Source organism: Cygnus olor, chromosome 9 (genome assembly GCF_009769625.2).
Source record: "Cygnus olor isolate bCygOlo1 chromosome 9, bCygOlo1.pri.v2, whole genome shotgun sequence".
NCBI classification, from domain to species: Eukaryota; Metazoa; Chordata; class Aves; order Anseriformes; family Anatidae; genus Cygnus; species Cygnus olor.
The window spans coordinates 26,032,150-26,055,235 of NC_049177.1; the positions used below are offsets into that span (position 1 = coordinate 26,032,150).

At 47.9% G+C, this 23,086-nt stretch overlaps 1 protein-coding gene across 24 annotated transcripts in view; it reads right to left on the reverse strand.

The window, feature by feature from the left end:
- Window positions 1–2,858: 2,858 nt before the first annotated feature.
- The window catches only part of MBNL1 (muscleblind like splicing regulator 1), an 81,312-nt gene continuing 61,084 nt past the window's right edge, over window positions 2,859–23,086 (reverse strand). For 4 of the 24 annotated variants that reach the window (XM_040567524.1, XM_040567513.1, XM_040567507.1 and 1 more), the window contains 6 exons: window positions 19,854–20,111; window positions 18,912–18,965; window positions 17,738–17,891; window positions 12,125–12,160; window positions 11,334–11,428; window positions 7,856–7,925 (listed from right to left, as the gene is read on the reverse strand). In XM_040567524.1, coding sequence (XP_040423458.1) covers window positions 7,869–7,925; window positions 11,334–11,428; window positions 12,125–12,160; window positions 17,738–17,891; window positions 18,912–18,965; window positions 19,854–20,111 — 654 coding nt within the window. In that variant the 3' untranslated portion in view covers window positions 7,856–7,868. Of the gene's footprint in view, window positions 6,235–7,850; window positions 7,926–11,333; window positions 11,429–12,124; window positions 12,161–17,737; window positions 17,892–18,911; window positions 18,966–19,853; window positions 20,112–23,086 lie in introns of those variants that run through there. The other 20 variants (XM_040567516.1, XM_040567511.1, XM_040567500.1 and 17 more) reach the window with 14 other exon arrangements.

Here is a 23,086-nt window from a genome sequence, read left to right on the forward strand (position 1 = left end):
AGCAGCCCGAGGTAGCACTACGCACCGATGGCGGGTGCACACACCACACCTGCAGGCACCACTCCGCCCCGACCCGCTCTGCTGCGGCCCCAGGAGCGAGCACTGGGCTCGTGTGTGTGCACGGCGCAGAAAATGCATCGGTGGCAGCTTGCAGAGACCCCTCTGCAGGTTCAAGGAGCTGCCCGAGTGCAGAAGTGAGAATGTATCGCTGTGCTCCCAAGAACACTCCCTTTTTTGCACTACCATCCATTTTGCAGCCTTGCTAAGAAACAAGCGAGGTGTGGGTGGTCAGGATCACACGCGACAGCCTGCGATAGCACTGCAGGATGGGGCCTGGGCCTCGGGGCCGGGAGCAGCCTGCAGCTGGGGAAGTTACCGAGGAGCTGGCTTCAGGGCAACAAACCTGGGAGAGAACCAAGGGAAGCCCTGGGAGAGAGATGCTTTCCTAACCCAGGAGAGACCCTGGCCAGTTCCCAGGTGCTCGGCACCGCTGCCTGCACGGGGCTGGATGGTGCTGCCCATGCCGGCTCGCGGCATCGTGCCCCGCGCGGCCAGCCCTGCAGGTCGGGAGCGCAGCGGCTCTCAGTGGCTGACTCCGGTTTTTATCCTCCGCTAACGAGAGCGCACTGACTGAGGGAGCTGGGTACTGAGCCAGGCCTCTCCTCACGCTCCCTTTAACGATTTCAACACTTCTCGCACTTGCACTGAGGTGAATTCAGCAGCCACGGAAGGCGGGAGCAAGCTGGAAGCTTGCAGGCCCAGGAGCCCGGCACAGCTCCGGCCCGCCCGGGCTCAGCGCGCTCTTTGCATGCTGCCAGCGCCTCTCGGCGCTGCTGCATGGCACTGAGGCGCTGGTGGCCCTCTGCACACCCTGTGCAGAAGAAAATCTCCTCCTGGTGCTTGTCTTTCTTCTGCACAGGGATGGCACCAAGCTGGCAGGACACAGAGGCCTATCTGTGACCTTACCAAGCCGACCAGCTCGGCTGGGACCCACCCCTCAGCACAGGTCAGCTGGTTGCAGCATGAGTTCCCCCTGGCTCTGCACGCTATTAGTACTAACAATAAGGTACACAGCTCATTTAGTATAAAGCTTTTAAAAGCCAGCAATACCTGAGAGGAAGGTAGAAAATGCTAACTTCCTTTTCCTGGACTAGAGGTATGCATTTAGAAGAGAAAAATGAGAAGTGGGCGGACAGGGCAATTAGCAACGCTGCTCTACAGAAGGGTTGGCTTGGTTTTGTTTTGTTTTTCTTAAGCTGAGTTTTGCAATCCCCCCGTGCAGAGTGCCAAGGCCACGAGGCAGGCCGGGCTGCTCGCGGGGCTACGCGCCTGCAGGAGGAGCAGCCCCACAGCCCCGCGGCCAGGACGCGCCCGGGCTGGGCAGCCAGCGCCGCCGGGGCACTGCGGCCTAGGGCCGATAGCTGCACCGAGGGGGGAGCAAAGGGAAAGTCGTTCTGTTCTAACGAGATGCTTTTTCTCGTGCAGATGCTGCTCTCCAGCACCAGCATCCCACCTCCCTCCTGGCCCAGCACCCCTGGCCATCTCCCAAACGCCCCGCATCCGGCCCTTGCGTTCCCCTGCCCCCAGCCCCAGGGGCGCCCTCCTGAGCACTCAGCTCCTTTGGGAAGTGCCACAGGTGCCTCCCAGCGCTGCCCCAACTTGTACTTGAATGCATGTGGAAGCAGTCAAAGTGGTTTTGATCTCTCCGTCCCCGAACCTGACGGACAGTCTGCTCCTTGCCCACGGCACCCCCATCCAAGCCCTCGCGGGGCCCTGCAAGGGAGAGCCCCCCCCCCCCCCGTCACCCCAAGGGGCATCGAACATGCAGCGCTCTGCCACGAGCCGTGTGCTCCCAGAAGAGCTTCACCTGTCTTTTCCCACCCCATAATTGTCACGCTTCCCCTTATCTATCTGAAAGCAGCCGTTCCCTGTCAGCGGCAGACAATTTCCCATTCGTGCTACAAGCAGCCTGCTAAGCCCCCGCGACGGGTGAACGCCTCCCGGGGGGGGGCTGCTCCATGGGACTGAGAGCACAGCGAGGAATGCTTCCCCGTGCCCCGGGGCTCTTAGGGATGGCTGTACCTTTATCTTCGGTGCGTTCCCGAAACGTCACTGTGCTTGGTTTCCTCCTCTGGCTTTAGCAGACCTCACACCTGGCCCCCCGCAGCCCCGGGCTGAGCGGGGTGCTCGGCCCTAAGACCGAGTGGTCTGGGCGTTGAGCCGAGGAGCGAACGAGGTCGGCAGCAGATCTCCGAATGCCTTTTCCGCGAGCTGCTCCCTGGCTCTGCAAACACCGAACACCGGAGACGGGGCAGCCTTTGTGAGAAACAGCTCTTCTGGTGTGCCAGAGGTCAAGACACGCACCCAAGGTTAGTTTTTTGAATTAAGCCTGTGATTTTTTCAGTCGCAACTCCGATGAGAGGAGTTATTTATCAGAACGAGCGCAAGGAAGCGGAGTAATGGGGCTCCCTCTAACGTCGGGCCCGGCTGCGCGGCTCCGCTGCCGCCCGCTGCGCCAGGGCCGGGCGTGTGGCGAGGGCACCGTGTGCTGCTCCCCGCCTGGGACGTGCAGCCCGGAGGTTGGTCTGATCTACGCCATCCCCTTTCTCTACATTTATCCTCTATATTTAACATAATAACGCCCTCTATACTTACCATTCTCAATATGCACTCTGTGTATTTAACACAGTGTGTGTTGCAAAAGAAAAAAACCCAATACCAGCACGTAGGCTTTTTTCCCCACAAATAATGTCCCTGCAGTCACACAAATACACAGATAAAGTTGAAAGGTGTACAAAAGGAGCTGATGGGGTTTTTAACTTGATATAGAAAAACATAATTAAGAAAGAGAACTTTTATTAGGGCAATTTCACTTTATTTTTCCATACAGCAAGGTCAACTATAGCAGTAATAATAAAATAAGCATAAAAACAAATTGCAGCCCAGGACAGAGTACATAATTTGGAGCAACTACAAGCAAAAAGTAAGTCTGTGATTACATAATAGTAAAACCAAGCACATCTGTCCTTTCAGCAGATGAAAGTTGCGGGGTTGCAAATAAGTGCAACTTATTCATTATTCAGTATGAGTACTGGAGAGATCAGATAAAGGAATGGCCCGATCACTTTTTCTTTCCAGCTTTGGCATAAATAATGACAAGGCTTCTTGAATGCTTTCCATTAAAACTGTAAAATTTCATAGTTGTTTTTTTTTCACCTGCTAAAAGAACAGGACCACTACAGCAATAAAAAATAATCACATAACAACTACAGCTACGGTGTGCTGTTTGGTTTGCCTGTTCATGATTTAACTTTTTTGTGAAAGTCAGTATTTGTTTTGAAGAATCTTTTTTGTGAACAATAAACCACTGAAATTGTCAGAAACTGGTTTGAATAGTATATACCTTTAATATATTTTTGATACTTTAAACATGCAGTAGTTTTTGAATAATGTACGGAATATTTGATCCATGATTTCACCTTGATGGTTTGAAGTACCTGCTTTTTTTTGCTTTTTTTTTCTTTTTTTTTCTTTTTTTTTTTTTTATTAATGATTTTCAGGCAGATTTGAACCAGTGGAGCTTTTGTCAGTCATGAGATCTTGGAAGGATGGCATATCTTTCCAGCTGAAAAAATCCTGGCAAACTACAAGCTGTCCACATAAAGCAAAGCAACTTTTTTGAAGGGGTATGGAGTGCTAACTCTGTGCCACTTTTGCAAGCAATTTTGTTCAGCCTGTCATTTTATTAGCCTTAACAAAACTCCTTGTAATTATAGACATTTTTATTCAAAATAAGATCTTACTATTATACAGGTTTCTCTCTTTTTTGACTATATACAGAAGTGCAAAAAGTCAACCTTCTCTCTATACGTTCCCACATGCTAAACTGCAGCATAATCAACCCTCAAGAGTTTGCACACACACACTATAATTCTTGTTACGTAAACTTTGAATATTTGGATTATCCACAAAACGTCCCTTGATCTATTGATTATGCAGCTTATTTATAACAAGGCCTGATATTCAGGGATTTCAAAAAATATTTAAACAATATTTTAACATTTGAAATGGATACAGTAGAAAATAAATTTTATTCTAATATCTAGGAACTAGATTTTCTCATAATAACTAATTACAAACAAAATAAATCATCAAAATATTACTCAATTGTCTGCCAGGATTGTTGCGATAGCAACAACTTAACTTCTTACTTAGCAATGATTATATAATTATAAGATATCCATATAAAAGATCTTTGTTCTTTTAATGAAAACTAGACAAGAACTAACAATGACTGACATTCTTACATTGTAATATTAAATCAGTAAAATATAAATCATTTAGTCAACAATAATACGAATATTCATATGACACTACATGTAAATTCAAAACTGAGTATGTTATGAAGAAAACTACTTTTTTTTTTTGTATTTTGAAAAATTCATCAGTAAACTCTAATAAAACAAAATTCTATAAACTGAAATGGTATTCAACTGGTAATAGAAAATGAAAACAATCTAATAAATGTAAGAAATAAAAACTACACTTTTAACAAGAAAAAAATAAGTAATATTCTATAATGTTAAGTAACTACAATAACATGTGAAGTCACCTATACTTTCTTAACACGATTGAAATTACATTGGTATGGGTTTTAACCCGTAATGTAATAATCTAAGGCTTTAATAGATGTACAGTACAATCAGTAAAATCAACACATCATTCTTATACTATAAAGCATCTCTCTCAAGCATAAAAACTTGCAGTAAACTTGGAAGTATGGAGAGTTCTACAACCGAACTCGCGCTTCTTCCACTCCACGCTATGCTACCAGTGACCTGGCCCCCACTTCAGCACTTTGCTGAACAGAGCAAAAATATCCTTTACTAGCTGCAACATCCAAACCACAAAAAGGAATTCCTTTGGATGAATCCATTCTTAGAACTTGAATGCACATCTATTTTTTGTTTTTATTTTGTAAAGGCTTTCTAAGGCTATAAGCAGTTAATCTGAACAAAAAAAGTCACATATAAAACTCACCCGAGTATTTAACCCACCCAATTTCTATGCTAATTAACATCTCCACTTTTTCATGTTTTGGTTTGTCATGCATCTGATGTCAGTGCTTCTTTCGTCTTTGTTTAGAGTCACTATTTAATGCGTGACTTTGATGAAGTAAAAGTGAAACCCATCTCTGCAAAGCATTTATAGTCCTTTTGACTTTCGACAGAGGCTATAAATAGAAGCAAAATAAGTTCCTCAAACATGTGTTACTGTGTCTCAGAAATGGCTTTTCCCTTTCATATATCATGTTATACAGTAAAATACGCATAAATATTACACTATAATGCCTTAAAATAGTTTATATATATGTCCAGTATGGGTTAATTTGTACGGCTAGAATATCTCTCTTGTGCTGTCTAACGTTACTGTAAGGAGTAATTGGCCATTTCTGAGACAGCTTTGGTTTTGAAACAGAATGGTGCCCTTTGACTGATTAGTAGTAGTAAAGTAAGTGAAAATGTGGTTCTGAAAATAACACTGCAGAAATAATACTCTAATCTGATGTACAGTCTATGGCACTTCATGAGAATCCTTAACAACATGGTACTTAAAGCCATTGATGTGCTTTAAAATATACACAGTTGTGGTTTTGCTTGGCACATTCATCTCTGTCAGATACCTCTCTTACCACTTCTTACAATCTATTACATTAAAAATATTACTCTTAAACAAAAATTACTGTGCATGCACGCTCTCATCTATAATGGCAATTTTAAATACAAGGTGCACCTTTGTTATTTGTAAACCTTGAAAGAAATAAACTTACTTTAAAAAATTATATCTTGGTCTACAGACGTACCAATACATAATAGATTTATGGTTACACCATAGTCTGTCTTTTCAAGGTGACATACATGATTATGTAGGAAATAGACTACATATGCATATTCAAATACATATGCATACTTCTGTGCTAGAAAAGATAGACGATGTTGTAGTTTTTAGACAATAAGATCACCTCAGCACAAATATCAATTAAATGTACAAAGTATATAGGCAACAGTGTGCAGTGGATTTCCAAGTTCTTGTTTCATCTCGTTAACATGCAATGTGTGGATGTCTTACTGCTGAGGGAGTTTCCGAGTGTTGCTTGACGGTATATACATTATGGCTAATGAACTTGTCCTTTTCTCAACCCAAACACACTGTCCTTTTCTCCTTAGTTATGATCTGGAAAGGAAAAAAGATAAATCATTTTCAACACTTTCAGAATTTTTTTTAGCACCACATGAGCCCAAACTTTGTATTTGCAATGAAAGGGAAATCTGCCACTCGATACTGGGGAAGTTTGCATCCAAAAACCTTCAGGATTTGCCTTCAATATGCTCTTGTTGCAAAAGTTCACTTTACACACAAAATATGCAGTGATAAAAGCACACAATAAACTGGCCTCCTGGTGTTCCCGAGCCTACAGCCACTGGATCAGAATTTGGGGGGAGTTTCGTAGACTCCAAAGCCCAGATCCTGGAAAGCAGAGATCCCCACAAAAAATGCTGCGTGAGCACTGCCCATGCAGCCAGGTGCTCCTTTCTCTCCCCAGGTCCTGTTGCCTCTGCCCCTGTAAAATATGGGAGCCCAACCTCTACTTGAGAGGCACCTAAACTTCTTCGGAAATCTGGGCCCTCCTTACTTAACTGCCCATCTGGGGTAGCTGTTTCTCTGGTCTCTGTTGACTACTGCATGGGAGACACCTCTAGAGAGGAATTCCTCCTGCACTGCAGGATGGGCTCTAAAGTAGGAGCTCTTTTATTCCCAGCTGTCTGCAGAGGGAAGTTTGATAACAAGCATACACTGCAGAGGAGAGGCATCCCACCTGATCACTTAAGCAGTTAAAAAATGTTTATGCTTGGCTGAAACGAATAATGATCATCATAAACCCACTGTGGCAAATCGGTTAATATTCACCTTAAGTAACAATTCCATTACGGTCAAGCCATTCAATGAAAAACACAGCAGAAATGGAGTACAGGAGAGAGAAGGATAATACAAATCACAGGGTATCCTAGAGGAGGAGATGTGTTGCTGATGGTCTTAATTACAACATGCAAATTAGTGAGAGTTTGGGAACTACAATTTACTCACAAGAAGACACAGGGGAAAAAAATCTCTCAAGCTTAGGCACACTGACCTTCAAGCTTTGCAGGAAGAAAGGCTACAGTACCAACGCTGACGTGCCCTGCCTGCAGTCACAGCTCAGCCCACGTCAATGCAAGCACAACCTGAGCGTTCTGTGACCTTCCTTTGCCATGTAACCAACGCCAGAAACACACTATACATAACGCATCATTTTCTGACAATCTGTGTTCAAAAGAAATCAGGCTTCAGCTTGCTGACTAACCCTGTAGTTTCACAGATGCTGGCTTCCCAAATTTGGAGATTTAAAATTAGTTCTTTCTAGAGTGAGCTTAGCATAACCACCTCTCACCTAGACCTGCCAGCCCTTGGCTCACTTTAGTGGCTGGAGCCATCACCCTTTGTAAACAAGAAGTAAGGCTCTAATTAGAGAGCCTCGGTATTCAGAAGTAGATCCGTACGTGTAACATGTTCTTTCTGCACATACAAACAAATACCGACACCTGGTCCAAAAGGCTAGCTAACGTGGTCGCTGCTAACTACGGGATCTCCTTTCAGAGAAATTTGTGCCAGTGGGAGCTCAGCCTCTTTCCCCACCCATATCTCATCAGCCTTCTTTGAAAGAAAATAAAAACACGCTCTCCCTGAAAAAGACAAATTATGCACACATAGTAAGTATGAAAACTGCAAGCAACGACATGTCGGAAACTTACTGTTTGATGACAAAATGTCTACATCTGTGTAACATACTTGTGGCTAGTCAGATGTTCGGCAGATATTATGGGTATCTATAGGCAAAAAATTTAAACAATGAATAACGTGCAATGAGCCAACCCAGACACAGCAGTTTGCTACAGAACATAACAGTTTGGAAAAGTGAGGTTCAGCTGTGAGTTGGTGGATTTTATATTGTAACTATAAGTTAAAAGTCAACTGAAGTGCTACAATAGCAACTTAAAACTGGAAGACATTGTGTTAAATACTACTGACAAATACAAATATTATTGGTTGTTCAGGAAATAAGAGAAGTTAAAATCTATAAAAGTCATGCAGTGCAGTAATTGAAAATAGCCCTTTTTGTTGGCCTACACAAAATTCTGTGCTTTCAGCGTATCATTTAAAATGATAAATTCTACAACAGCCTGGTTTCAGTCTGATTTTGTGAAGTGTTCACCGCTTTCCTTGTCTGGTTTTTTGAGTGCCAACCCTAAGATGCCCTGAGCTGGATGTTCATGGCTGGTGAAAATCCACCGCAGGGAAGGGCTGTGTGCTCACTGCACAGCCGCCTGGGGCATCGCGGCTCATCAGCTGAGAAGCTAGGACTGCCCGAAGCAGTGGAACACTTCTCAAAATCTTAGTCTGCATAAACAGAATTCACTACATGGCTCTCTGGAAGTGTCTCATCAACTCATTTTCCTTTTTTTTTTTTCTTTTGATGTAAATCACAGTAGATTACAAGCAGTACAAATAACAGAACATATATTCTGCACCTCATTTCTGGGTCCCAGTCTTGCACCCCTCTGGTGTGTGGTACACAGACTAATGTCAGTGCGAGGGAGCCTAAGCAGACCTTGCAGGTCAGGCCCTTAACAAGGGAAAACAACAATGCACACAAATACCAGGAGAGCTGTGTATGATCTTGCAATGCAAACAGGACAAGGAAGTCCAGCTGGAGGGAGCAAGTAGATGCGTTCATGTACAGGAAGACATGCTCGGGCATATGACACAGAACTGCTTTGTATGATCACAAACAGCTGCTGCACTTGAACAGCCTTTTTTTCCTAATGGGTACTAGTTGATCTCTTAATCCACACAGGAAGAGGCGTGAAGAGGCCTACTCTCAACTACACCACCTGCAGGTCTTGGTCTTGTTTCCTCCACCCTTTGTGCCCTCTCCTCCCCTGCCAACTTCACACAACCCTGCCACATTGCCAACTTGTACAGAAATGTGCTTCAAGTGGAATGAAGCTTCTCATACCATTTTTGTCTACTGCTGCAGGACAGGCTGTTGCACCCAACTGTGTAGAAGCATCAGGGGTAGTGCTGTCGAGACATACCAAGGACCTTCAACACCAGTCAATGAAGATGAAGGGCCAGATCTTAAGACTTTCGGCATGCATGCACATTGCGTCGTGTGGCATTAAGTAACTTCAGCATTGCTCACATGGTATATACATATATTAGCTATATATGTATATATTGAGGTTTGGCTGCAGTACTTCACTACGTGTGTTATGAGGCTCCAGGAAGGATATGCGTGAAATGATCTGATTCTACAACAGAAAGTTTCCCTGTGATCTATTTGGGAAAGTGCATGGTAATTTGGACAAAGAAGATTTGAAAAAAATAATGATGGTTTTCTGTGGCTTGGCTCGTTCTTGCTACTCTGTGGACTTATGGAGAATGTAACGATAAATACTTAAATTAACTGTGCAGTGCAGCAAATTACAGTGCTACGATACTTTGGGCATACAAGTGCTCGTTTGCTAAGGTGACGCGTATGCAGAGGTAGTCATACCTATAAGCTACCTTTCCAAAACACGAAGTAATTCTTACACTGGTTTACATCCAGGAGTGATGGGGCCAGTCGGCAAACATTTCCCACAAGCAGAAAGCGCTACGTGGTAAGCAGATTGAACTGAGGTGTGTTTGGAACTGTAAAATATCCAGGCCACTTTTGAGACTTGGGATGTGCACACCCATGTATCACTGCAGTAACGGAATTTTTGGAGTAATATTTTTGAGAGATCAGTAAGCAGACAGGTTAACGGAGAACGTACAGCTGGGCGTAGCACAAAATGGTCGTGCCCTACAGGCGAGGGTGGAAAGGCTCGAACTCAACGGCTCTGGAGTCAGCCCAGCGGGAGCCTGCGGCACGAGGAACCCCAGCGGCACGCCGCAGGAGCAGCCTCGGCCGCTCTCGGGGCTGCGAGCACCCCCAGGCACAGAGGCACGGTGCAGCAGGACACAGGCACGCACTCACTGCTTAACCTCGGGTGCAGCCCTGACGGCTGCACCATGGGAGCTCAAAACTGCTCGAGGGGGCAGCCCTCACGGCTTCAGTCGGAGCTGTGTTTATCTCAGGCGAGCCTACCTTGAAATCGGACCTTTATCGCCAGAATTAATTACAAATACAGAGCCACACTTGCAAAATGCTAAAGGTAGTGTTTAGTTCCCTCTTCTAAAAGGCACGTGTGGTTCCTACTGAGCTGGGAGTAAAACCTGCATCTCAGACCAGAACTGATGCATTAATGATAGAAGGCACTTCTCAATTTCTAGTAAAACTCACAAAATCATTTGTTTTTCTAAAAGAAACAAGATGGTCTTACAAGTTTTTGTTGTTGCCCTTTTAGCCAGATGTACTACAGGAATCTGCACATTTGACAACCTAGCTAGATAAAAACACGAGGCTGCTTCCCGTTCTCAGGAGCAGCTTCAGCTGGCAGGTGTGGGAACTGCGGCTGCTCTGGCCGCGGTGCTTATCTTTAGAGCAGAGTTTGTTGCTTCTCTGGGAGGACTTCTGAATACTTATTTAGTAAAGCACTATTTTTTTCCCCCCTAAAATACGTCCAAACATGGAAATAATCGGGGTAGCTAGTTAGAAATAAAAGCAGATTTTAACGGGCATTTTGTTAACTGTGGTTTGTCTACTGCAAAAAGCACCGAGCTCTCTCCTAGTAGAATCACAAGTGGAAACAAAGGCTTAAAACATGCTTCTGTGTGGCCCACGCTCAAATGTTTTTGTTTTGCTTTTGGAAGAGCTGAGGAGAGTCAGAACATGTTCAGACTGCTAAATTCAGACTGTTAAAATTCTGATCCTGCCATCCCTCCGCACAAAAGTTTTACTGGTTTTGATTGGACTTCTGCATGAAAAGGAACCATAGGCTTATGGACAGAAATAGAAATAAATAATGGGTTCCGCGTATTATCCCTTTTCTCTTTACATCTCTGAGAGCAGAAATAAGCAGCACAGCCCATAAATGTTAAGACTGAGTCAGAAACTCTATTATCAATTATTTTTAGCATCAGAAATGGAACTGCAGCACCTTTTGAGCATGGATAGAGGCTTATTAAGCTGTGCTGCAGATCTTAGAGAGAATGTGTAGGCCAACAAGAGGTAAAATCAAAACCCCCATGCTCATTAAAAGCACCAATTTCAAGTTGTCTGTAAGGAACAAAGCTGTAAATTAGCAAACCTGGTTGGCTGTGGCTGTTGCAGCGAAGGGAACACTTGTGGCAGATGTTGTTGCTGCAGACACAGTGGCTGGCGTAGCACCGTGCACCATGGGAACTTTCGGAAGGAAAATCATATAAGCAAACATACAGAAGAGTGTAGCAGTATGGGAACCAGAGCGACATGTGGTAGGATAATTGAGCATGGTATTTATCACAGCAAAAAGCCCGAGACATCATTGCCAGCGCGTGACATGCAATCACAGTGCAAAGCAGGACAACATTCCAGGGAGAAAGAGGGGAGGGATATGAAAGAGAAAAAAAAAGGGGAAAATGCTTGTTACCATCAAATCAAGAAAATCGACACAAACAAGCTTAATCATTTCAATACCAAAATCAACAGAAGAATTTTAAAATGCCCTTATATTTACAGTTCTTTGTCTTTAAAAAATTCAACCCAGATATTTACTGCAAACAAAAATTAATCTTGTTGAAGGACAGTATACTTCTACGTCGCTATAGCAAGATACAGTCTTTACTTAACACGAGATAGTTTCTAAACACTGGAACTCATAGTCCAATCAAAATCCACCAAGGAACAATGTGCAATTCAAACAACTGCTGTACAAAATTAACATCTATGTATCCATGTCAATTAAATAAAACAATTGCATTTAATTGACAGGTGTTAGTGCAGGAGGCTAAGGGAGATGGATTGGCACGAGAGCTGTAAGTTAAATCTAGCAGTGGATTTTGAGGGTCCGTGAGCTGCACCACAGGTTTAAGATAATCAAGAAACAAAGCTGGCACCTACCAACACTTGTAGCGGGTGTCATGCACAATATTGAGCCTGCCCATCATGCATTGCAACAGGAAGGTGGATTTGGAAAGGGAAAAGAATTAAAACAACCCATCACACGTGTCATTAGAAAATTTCATTTGAACAAAGAAGAAAAATTGTTATTATGGGAACAGTGGCACGTAACCGTCAGCACAATCAAACCATACAATAGCACAGTGATCCGTCAGAACTAGTCTCCAGTGAAGGGAAAGCGGGCCGAGCTGGGTGCTGGTGCATTGTTTGCCTCTGGGACTGAAATCTGAGCGTGGCCAGGAGAGCTCCTGTGGCTTTACTTCACAACCCTTTGTGTCTTGTATGTCTTTGCCTTTTGGCACAAGCTTTGTAACGGTTGTTAGAAGGGGTCCCTCGGACATGGCAGACTCAGAAGTGCAGCCGCCTGCAGGGCCCCGACGCCGAGCAGCCGGAGCGGGGCCCGAGCGCCGCTTTGGCCATCGCTGCCCAAAGGTGCCCCGAGAGGCAGCACGAGGCTGCTGGCGGCCGCAGAGCGACGAGGGGCCGGGATATGCCCCCTGCGCTGCCGAGGACAGCGACAGCTCTGCCCAGGGAGCCGCCCTGCCCCGCGCACCGCCCCGGCTGCGGCCGCCGTGCCGCACGGCAAGGGAAGGCCGCGCCGAGCTGGTCTGCCCCCGAGCAGTGACACGATTGTACTGATCCGTTACTTGCCATCTGGCGGCCCAACGTTCAGGTAATAGATAGGGGAAAAAAAGGAAAGGAAAAGGAAAAGAAGTGACTTCGGCATACAGTATTTTTGTCTTATCTGGGTGACCCCTGTGAGCTGTCAGCGGAGTAGGAATGATTCTGCCTGTCTCCCTGTCTGTTAGCTTAACATGCACGTCAGAGGAGTGACTGGAAAGCTAAATCGCCCCTGCAGCGCATGGCAATGCCCAGGAGTACTCGTTCGGCTTTTTTTCTACATTATGGGACAGATTTCATTCAAGCTGCCAGAGTTTGTGCTCGTAACCTGCAACCCTCCTTATGCTATACAAAAGTACTGAAGGCACAGCATCTTGGGAATTCTTCCCTTCAACTACAGAGCCAACAGAAGTACGGTGTTTTATAGACATCAAGGTACCCGTTTTAAAATGTCAATAAGCTGGTGTTTGTTCACCTTACATAGCAAAATGCCTTCCGCCAGGCCAAACTCAGATTTTTCTATTTTTGATTCTATTTCGGTTTGAATAGTGATGTTTCAGAACAACCCTTTTTAATAAAAGATATACTTTCTATTTAATAAATATCATTTATTAACAATGCTGTGCCCGATGCAGCAGAAACTAAAATAAGCCCTGAAATCTGGAGCGAAGAGTGAACTGGACGTGGGAACGGAGCCTAGCAGACTGCCCGCGCGAGCTGCTGCAGCGCCGCTTCCCTGCCGTTCCGTGACAGTACCACGGGGGCCGGGGAGCTGGTTTAGCTGGAGCCAGGTACTGTAGTGGCATGAGCAACAATCTCAGGAGCATGTAACTAAGGAGGGAAAGAGTCAGTCAATAGAACTATCGCTGGGGACAAGGTTATTCTCTGCCATCACTGTGTCTGTAAGGCTACAAAGAAAAGGGAATAATTCTATTTCTAATTACTGTTCTATTTCTGTGTCATAGGGAAGACTGGGGATATTCACAAAGAAAGGTTAAAAGACGGGTAGCTCTCCTGACTTCCCACTATGTGAATCATTGCTGAAGTCAACTGACCACTTCGAAGATTAAAGACTGGAGCAAAATTCGGCTATGAATTACAGTGAGTAAAATTCAGTCCTGCTTATGACACTTAGGGTGCTAACGAGGTCATACAGAAGAACCTTTGAGTTCTGCCTCTCCACAGAAGTGCCCTATTTATAAGGTAGCACAAACTTCATTGTATCTGGAATATTGTGTCATTCCATGCATAATTAGGTCTACACAGTAAAAACAAGTTAGATTTTTGTAATGATTCTTTGAAATACCCCTGTAAAGCTTTTCAGCTCAAATCTGTAGCCTGAGTTATCATCATTAGCATTATAACCAGTGCCCAAAGTCATTAACAGGAACTGCAGCAAATGAACATAAGCCAGAAGTGAAGATCCTAGCTAGGGTGCAATAACTTGCAAATACGAAGACATACTGCGGTATGGCCCTCTTACCAGCCATAACAAGCTTTTTGCTATGACCTTAATATTCATCTTGACTTCAAAAGCTTTGACTGACTAATAGGAAAGCATGAATAATAAATGCCCAGTTTCAAAGATTCCCTAGTTTTTCAGCACAGGGCAGAATTTTAATTCAGGGATGCGCTCAGTTAACTCATGATAGCCTCACTTACAGATTATTTCAGCAGTGGAATAAAGCTGGTTTGATAAATACTCTAAGTTTACTGGTGTTTTAAGCAGTTTCTCCTCTTCTCCCTCTCATACCGTTTCTTTCAGTCTGTTCTGTTCAGTCCACAATACCCTAGTGAAAAGTATCACAGCAGAGCACAAGCACTCCTGGCTGGGAGAACAATCGGAGACGGTGCCCGCTCCTTCCCTCCCTAGCATTCTGGGGTCTCTGCCTCTGCCGCCCACCCAAAGCCCCGAGGAGGGAAGTGCCTGAGCAGACATCTCTCTGGGGAAGTACCCGGTGCACCTGGAGCCCAGGGCTCCTGGGAGCATCCCGTAAAGCAGGTGCCTCTCTGCGGGAGGGCTGCTCTTCTCCACGGCCCTTCAGGCACCCGGTGGCTCGCAGAAGCCAGGACCGGCTGTATCGGCACAACTGAGGAGACAGCCGCCTGCGGCACTGGCTGGGAACGAGCACCGGGGCGGGATTTCATCCAGCTGCGCATACGAGGTCTATGCCTCGGCCAGCTCACCGTGACCGCGGGACAGAGCACGTACAGAAGCAGGGAACACAACGCAACCGGTGCTCACGGCCGCAGGGCCAAACGTCCACCTGCGTGGCTGCCGGGGCACCAGGAGTCGGCAGCCAGGAGCGAAGTACGAAGCGAGCTGTGAACAGCTGTTAAGCTGTGCGGGGCCTGCACTTCCAGCAGGCTAACTCGGCTTGTTTCCATTAGCCAGCGCTCTCGGCACTCCCAGGTCTTTCTCGCAATGCCTCTCAGACATTGCTGGGCCTGGGGAAGCTTCCAGCAGCCAGGGCTCCTGGGAGACTTCAGAGGGGCGAAGAGGGAGCATGCTTGAGGCAGCGGGATGAGCGTCTGAGCGCATTGCATCACTGGAGTTTGTAGCACTAGAGGGATGTTGGTCAGGTTAATTCAGAGTTTCAAATGCACTTGGTAACTACAGTCTAAACACTACTTGGTTCAGCACTGTGGCATACACGCAGTTTCTTGGAGCATTTGAAAGTGTAATGCGGTACATTCTAAAAGTGCACCAGTAGCAGAACGCACAGAACCAATTATTACTATTTTTTTTAATTTACTGGTAGTTCCAGGAAAAAAAAAAAAAAGCAAATGATTTTTAGGGAAAATCTTCAGAGTTATTTAGGGCAAAATTCTGTCATGTTTGGTCAGTCAAAAGGCCAAAAAAGTGTTTATTCAATTCTATTTTTAAATTAACAATATTGGATGCTCATCTTCATCTATATCAACATAAAACTTTGCGTTATTTGTTCTAGCTACTTAAGACTGATGTAAATTGACCATGTTTTGGCCAACCTGAAACTACTTTTTTCATCAAAGCATTCAAATTAAACCTTCCTCAAGAGCCCTGCTGGGTTCAGAAATGGGAATAGAATCTCAGCTCCATTTTTCAAATTTCTCCTTAACTAAGAATGTGAGCGAAGCAGCACCCCGTAGCATCGTTTCCTACACAGCTGCAGCTAGCCTTTCCCACACAGGTCCTCATGCCCCAGGGAAAACACCTCCTGGCACCTAGAGAACAGGTCCCCTCAAGGGGTGCAATGGCACGGACAATTCCTTACTGCTCTGACCCTCACCCTTCTTGTTGTACATACACTAAACTTCAGTGGTCAAGAAAGTTCAAGTCAGGCATCAAGAACTACGAAGCAAGTTCCTGTAGGTTTCAGAACAGATTTGCTAGAGTCAGAACTGAGGCAGGTTGTACAGGTGAGGTCTGATGTACACGAACTACCACCCGAGCTTCTAAGTTTGAAGGACATAATTCAAAGCAGTTCGATTACTTCCAGAAATGATCCAACCCTCACTGATTTAATGGAAGCTGGAAAACTCTGTCGCTTACTAACTACATCAGTTAAGCATTGCCAACAAACCTGTGAAACTGCTTAATACCAACAGAATGTACCTTGATCGCATATGCATTTCAGTACGTATTCTGGTATACGGGCTAGTATACGGACCTGACCTAAACCTCCTCAGCCCTTCTATCGACTCCAACAAGCTTTGCAAACAGCTTTTACTAATATACTTCAGTGGCTGCAATGAATTTTTGGAACCTAAAAAGTTATTACCACCTACTACATCAAGCAAAGCAACTGATTTTTGTGCCATTTAAATTATTCTATGCTGGACTGTACTGTTAAGAAAGAATCACAGACTCACCGAATGGTTTGGGTTGGAAGGGGCCTTAAAGCCCCTCTAATTCCAACCCCTCTGCCATGGGCAGGCAGACCTTCCACTAGACCAGGTTGGTAAAAAGCATTACACCAATTTCCTGCAAATGCACATGCTAAAAATGTTTAGGATAAAACATTTACATTTTATTGGTAAAGTTTTCTATCCTCCCCTCAGCTAGTCTGCATTACAAAGGGCTGTCCTCATAGACTCCTTCAAATTCTTTGGGTACGGATCTGCGTATGTCCTCTGCTTTTCATCATTTACCTCCTAGAATGACAGTGCTGTTTTAACGTGGGGTTCATATGTAAGAAACTAGCTCACCTGTGTTAATACAGGCATAAATTCATCTCACATTTAAACTATCCTTTCGCATGAAGTGCTCTTTGCAGAACCAAAGTGCGTATTTAAACTTTAAGTCCCACTTACTCCGAAGGGAATTCTGCTTATGTGCATAGCGCAGGCATCAGTTCTTCAGCAACTACATTAGGACAAGTGTAAATTTGGTCATTCTGGAACAAAATTAAGCACACCTCAGTTCCTCTTAGTCTGAAATCAGCTCTGGGGCTTTAGTGGTAGAAGCCTGAATCTTGATTTCTTGTGTAGGTTCATGGTTAGTTACCTGTGAGACTGCCTGTCTGTGCCTTTTATGATCACTGCACCATAACTAAAATCAAAGCCTTCAAGTACCTGGCTCACAACTGCCTCTAAGCACACGAAGGCAGAGGGGTCTTACAGCAAACAGAAACAGATACGAGAGCTTAAGAGATGTGTAACGGAGAAAAGTTAATCAAGGGAAAGAGGAAGGAGAGAAGAGATTTCCAGTTCTGATTTGGGATGACAGAGCACGATGCTGATTTTTATGTTAGAGTGGAAAACACCCGCCCAGCCTCCGAGACAAGCACAGAGAAGCCAGCCTCCCTGCACCAGCGCCTCCTCCGCCCGGCACCGCCTGCCTCCGCCCGGCATGGAGCTGCGGCCGGGACGGACACGCGGCTGCTGTCCTGTGTGCTGGTTCCAGGACACCCCTCCTCCCGCCCCGAGAGGCGAACAAGCAGCACTTACCTGGTGGGAGAAAGGCTGTATGCTGCTGCAACTGCATGTTGGCAAGAGCTTGCTGGTATTGGAAAATACCAGTATTAAACACTGCGGTGGCACCATTGGTTTTTTCAAGCGCAGGCCTCTTTGGTAATGGGGGAAGTACAGCTTGAGGAATTCCCTGAATGGTGGATGGGCAAAAAAATAAAGTCCAGTAAAAAAAAAAAAAAAAAGGGTGGGGGTGTGGGGTGTGGAGAAGGATGGGAGGGAGACAAAAAGGAAAGAGAGAAAAGAGAAAAGAAAAATCAGTAGAAGGTTAAAAAAATACAGGCAGCACCATGTTTAACCATGAGCAAGCAAGCAGCATAGCAGACTTAACTACCAAATAAAAGGCGAGGTAAAAGCTTTACGAGGGAGCACTACTTTAGCCTACCATTACAGCGATACAGGTAGACGTGCCGGAGCCGCACGTTATAGGCACTGGCGTAACTATTACGCTACGGTAAAGCTTTGGGGTTTGGGTAAGGAGCAAGGCTATCGGGGAGGGGAAGCAGCACTGCTAGCTCCATGAGGATCAACACGTAGAAGCGATGTTAATAGTCATCGTCCGGCGCGGGCGAGGCGCCGCCCCGCTCCCCCAGCCCCAGCGCCTGCCTGGCATGCAGAGCGCGCCGCATGCCGGCTCCCCCGGCCGCCTCCGCGCCGCAGCGCCGCCAAGCCATGCCAACGCGCCCTGCGCCCGCCGTGCGCAACGGGGCCCTCGCGGCTCCCGGGGACGGGGATGGGAAGGGAGGGAAGGGACGGGAGGAGAGGGGTTGGGAGGGGAGGGGAGGGGGGGGGAAGGAGTGGATGGGACGGAACAGGACGGGACGGGACGGGACGGGACGGGATGGGGATGGGACGGGATGGGAGAGGAGTGGACGGGACAGGATGGGATGGGACGGGATGGGATGGGACGGGATGGGAGAGGAGAGGAGTGGATGGGACGGGATGGGACGGGATGGGAGGGCAGGGCAGGGCAGGGGGCGGCAGGGCCTGTGCCAGCCAGGGGCTGCTTTGGGGCCCGGCCCTGCCACCCCCGCGCCCGCCGGGCAGGGAGGGAGGGAGGGACACCGGGAGTGTTCCAGTTCTGCACATTAACCCCCAACTCGACTCTACGATACAGCTACATGCCAAGCTAAAAGGTGAAAGGTCATAGTACCAGGTCAAAGGTTGCCTCGAGGGGTCGCTTCAGTGATTTGACAGCCGACTGAGTCTTAATTAGCAGGCAGCGAGCACATGATGGCAATGGCCAGTGGGGTCAAGCGCATTAACATAAACAGCAAGCAGAGGTGCATCATGGGGGCAGCAGTGCATTTGGGTAGGTGAGAAAAAACAAATAAAAACAAATCACCGGATGCCGTGTACAACGGTAACAAGACTAGGCATGCACAGTACGGCCCGCGGCGCAGGGCCGCGGCGGGACGCAGGCGGGACGGGGCGGCCCCCCGGGCCAGCCTCCCCGCGCCTCCCCGGGGCCTCGGGGTGGCCCGCGCCCCCCGCGCCGCGCCCCAGCTCCCGGCCGCGCTCACCGCACCCTCGCAGCCTCGCCGCGCGCGGGACGGAGCGCGGCTGGCACCTCCTGAACGGCTCGCCAGAACCGGCCCCGCCGCCCCGCGGGCGTGCGGGCGCTGCCCCGAGCACCGCCGGCGCCGCAGGCAGCGGGCACGTGGAAGGCGGGCGGCCGTCGGCTGTGGCTGCCGCGCGCGCGCCGAGGTCGGTCACAAACTACGGCTCTACGCACACGGGCTCGCGGTGGCTCGTAAGTACGGGCTCATCTCTCTGTGCAACTAGACAGAGCCGCATCTACCCACACACGAACACACGACACACTGTACATACATATGTGCACGCACACACACACGCACACGTATGCACACATATATGTACATATGGGTACTCCGTACACTAACAGGCAAGATTAGTGAAACACCGTCACGGCCTGAAACTACTTCAGAGCGGACCTGGCACCACATGCTGGGAAAGCTCGCTGCGCCGCGTACCGACCGGGCCCCCGCACACACGCTGTCAGCGACACCAGCTAACACATCGCTTACTCTCTCGCTGACGTACTCGTACCCTCGGATGCGTTTCCCAAACTCACCATGGCAGCTGCCGTCGCTGCTGCCTGGGCAGCTGCAGCCTGGTTAACCTGGTACTGGGCGGCCTTGATCTTGGCTTGCAGATGTGCCGGAGGGTGGAAATATTTGCACTTTTCCCGTGAGCATCTCCCTTTGATGTAATCCATGCAGACCGTAACGGTGTTATCGTTGGTATCGATCATGGCGCTGTCGGCGGGGTGGGCGAACCGGCAGTCGTTCTCCCCCCGGTTGCAGTTCCCACGCTGGTACTCCCGACACACCTGCAACACCGGGAGAAGACAGCCGCTCAGTGCGGGCCCTGCGCCGCGGGGCCTCCTCACGGAGCGCGGCCGTGGGGGCGGCGGGCTCGCTGCCTGCCCGCGAGGGCGCTTTGATGCCGAGGGACGCCAGCAGCTCCGGCACAAAGAACCGCGCACGCGGGAGGCTTCGTTGTGGCCGCAGCTCGGCCGCCCGCAGGGCTGCTGGCCGCTTCCTGAAGAAACGTGCTCGCGACTGATTCCCAGAGACCGCCCAAGGCAGGGCAGGCAGTGCTCGGCAGCGCTCGCCCGCCGCCGTGGCCCGGCCGTCCCCGAGCCCTGGAGCCCGAGGTCCCGTAGCGCTGCCCAGCCGCGCGGTGCCCTGAGGCCCGCGATCCAGGCGGCTGCCGCGAGAGGGCAACCCGAAACGCCGCGGGAGAAGGGCGGAGGGCGCAGGCAGGCCTGCCACCCCTGGCACGGCCACGCTGCGGGACACGGACGCTGCGCGGGAGGAACCTGCGTGGCCTCGGGGCGCTACCTGCGGCATCGCCGCTGCCACCGCGCGGGCTCCAGCCCGGCGGCACAGCGCCAGGTCCCTCCGCACGCCTTGAAAAAGCGCCGTTTGAGAAAATGACGCACGTTCTTTTCTCGGGCACAAACCACGAACAAAACGCGTTTGTCACTTTAGATTTCAACAGGCTATAGGAAACAGAAAGGGCCGAAACCAAGCAAGTCTGTACAAAAATAAAGCCGCTTCAGCGGATGGAATTTCCTTTTAAAGGTGGGTGCCCATGAGCCTGGCTCATCAGTACTTCCTCAAGAACCTTGGCTCTGATCCCTACAACAAACCAAACTCGGTTGTCATTTGGTTTCCATCTGTGCTAGCGCTTTAGCTGCTTTTTAACCCCTGTGCCACTCTAAGTGCCAGCTGCCCGTTGTCCACGGCTTGTGAAAGACACCCCTGAAGGACATGAGCAATGCCGTTTGTGAACCTGCCTGCAGGAAGCACTCCTTTCTTCGTGGCCTTTCCAGCACGGCCCTATTTATAGTCTTTTTCCATGCGGTGACAAAGACTGGATGTATATTTGGCAGCAAACATAGTGGCCAAATAAGCCAGTTGAGGCACCTCCCTTCCTCTTTTTATCCCCACGGCCCTGCTGCTCACGGCTTGGTGCTTGCGGAGCTGTTCTCACAGCACACACGAAGCAGATTGCTCAAAGAACCATCTTCTTGCTGGGAACTTTTCAGGCAGACCAGTTCCCGGCCCAGTCCCTGCGCAGTGACACGCGCCGCTCTGCCACGACGCAGGCAGGGGCTGGGCCAGGACGTGGCCTCTGTTTGAGCCACCACCAAACACAAGTTTGCTCCTTGTACCAGCCGCGTGCTAGCATCATCCCTGCTCACTCCTGGCCCCTGGTCTCCCTGCCTCCTTACTCCCAGGCATACGCCAAACGGAGCTGGCATGTCACTGCTTCTCCAAACGTGAGCGGGGATGGCCTGGTCACCCCTACACTACAACTTGTTCTCTTTTATTGCTACAAGTACTCTCTGGGCAATAGATCATTGTCTCCTACCCAAACACAGACCTCCTGAATAGCTAAGAATGGATAATTTCATTTGATTATTTGTTTTCAGCAAACTGAAGCCTTTTGCTCTGAAGACTAAGAAAAGGATGCAACTAGCACGAGCTGACTGTCTTTGCTCGTTGCCTCTCACTGGTGATCCGCAAAATTGAGGCCTCAGAACAACTCTACATGTAAGCAAGAACTCCTCAATTAATAAACCAAAGATGATATAAATAAATTAGTATCTACAGATATACACACACACAAAGAGAGACGGAGAAAGAAAATGCATGCAGAGGTAAGGTAATTTTATCCCAGTTAAAAGCCAAGGAAACTGACCAGAGAACTGAAATAGTTCGGCAGATAAACTTTGGCACACATCGAGCACATTTTCACAGAGCTGTCATGCGGCGCTGAGTAAGGCAATGAATGGCTCTCTCATAGAGGTCCTGAGCAGATCTCTGAGTGATGGTTCGCAGCAGTCAGACACAAACCATAAAACCGCTAGTCCTTTTAATCAGCATGACCTGCGACGGCTTTTGAAGCACTGTGATGCTAGCCAAGAGCGTTTCCAATTCTTGTTTACTTACAAGCAAGCGCTGAAAACGGTGTTACTTCTTGCCACAGGCACGCAGCAATATATCATTCATCTGCTTGAGCAAAGAGAGGCACAGAAGCACGATATGTGGTCTAGCCTTTCAGATCTGGAGTGTGTTTGTTTGTTTGTTTATTAGTAGCCCTGTAATTAGCATCACAATTTTCCACTTGGTAAGCGAAGAAGCATAACAGAAGCTAAGAAGCATACCCTGAACTTAAGAAGCTGGAATGACCCGACCCGCATGATTCCAGGCTGTCGGCAAAACTGCTGAGGTAGGGAATGGAACCAGTACTGCAATATCAGCCAGTCATCACCGTGAACTTCACTTGTTCTAATTTGGGGCCGAGTTTATTTCGATCGCCCTGCTGGGATTCCAGCTGCCCACCCTGGCGGAGAGACAACTGCCCCGAAACCTCAGCCGTGGCTGAGCTGCTCGCCCAGAGCTGGACGAGGCTTGGCCGCGGGACATCCCTGGCCCTTCCCGAGCGAGTTACACCTTTTGCCTCCTTCTTTGCATTGAATTTATCAAAACGAGTATATTGTTATCCAGTACATTTTGCCTTCTGGCAAAAACATGGCACATACGAAACACGCAGGAAACAGCAGCTTGATTGCAGCAGTCTTGATTCTCGAACACTTGTAACAGAAACCGATGGCATTCAAAGGGAAACACGTGCTTTTAAAAAAACTGAACCGGCAACTCCTTTCTCTCTCACTTCCTCGTCCTTTGCGGGTTCTCCTCTAGTTCACTAGAAGAGCCGTATTTTTGTTCACGGTGTTTCTGGCAGGAGAGGAACGTGAAGAAAGCTGCAGGAAAAGTCTGAACCCTCAACATT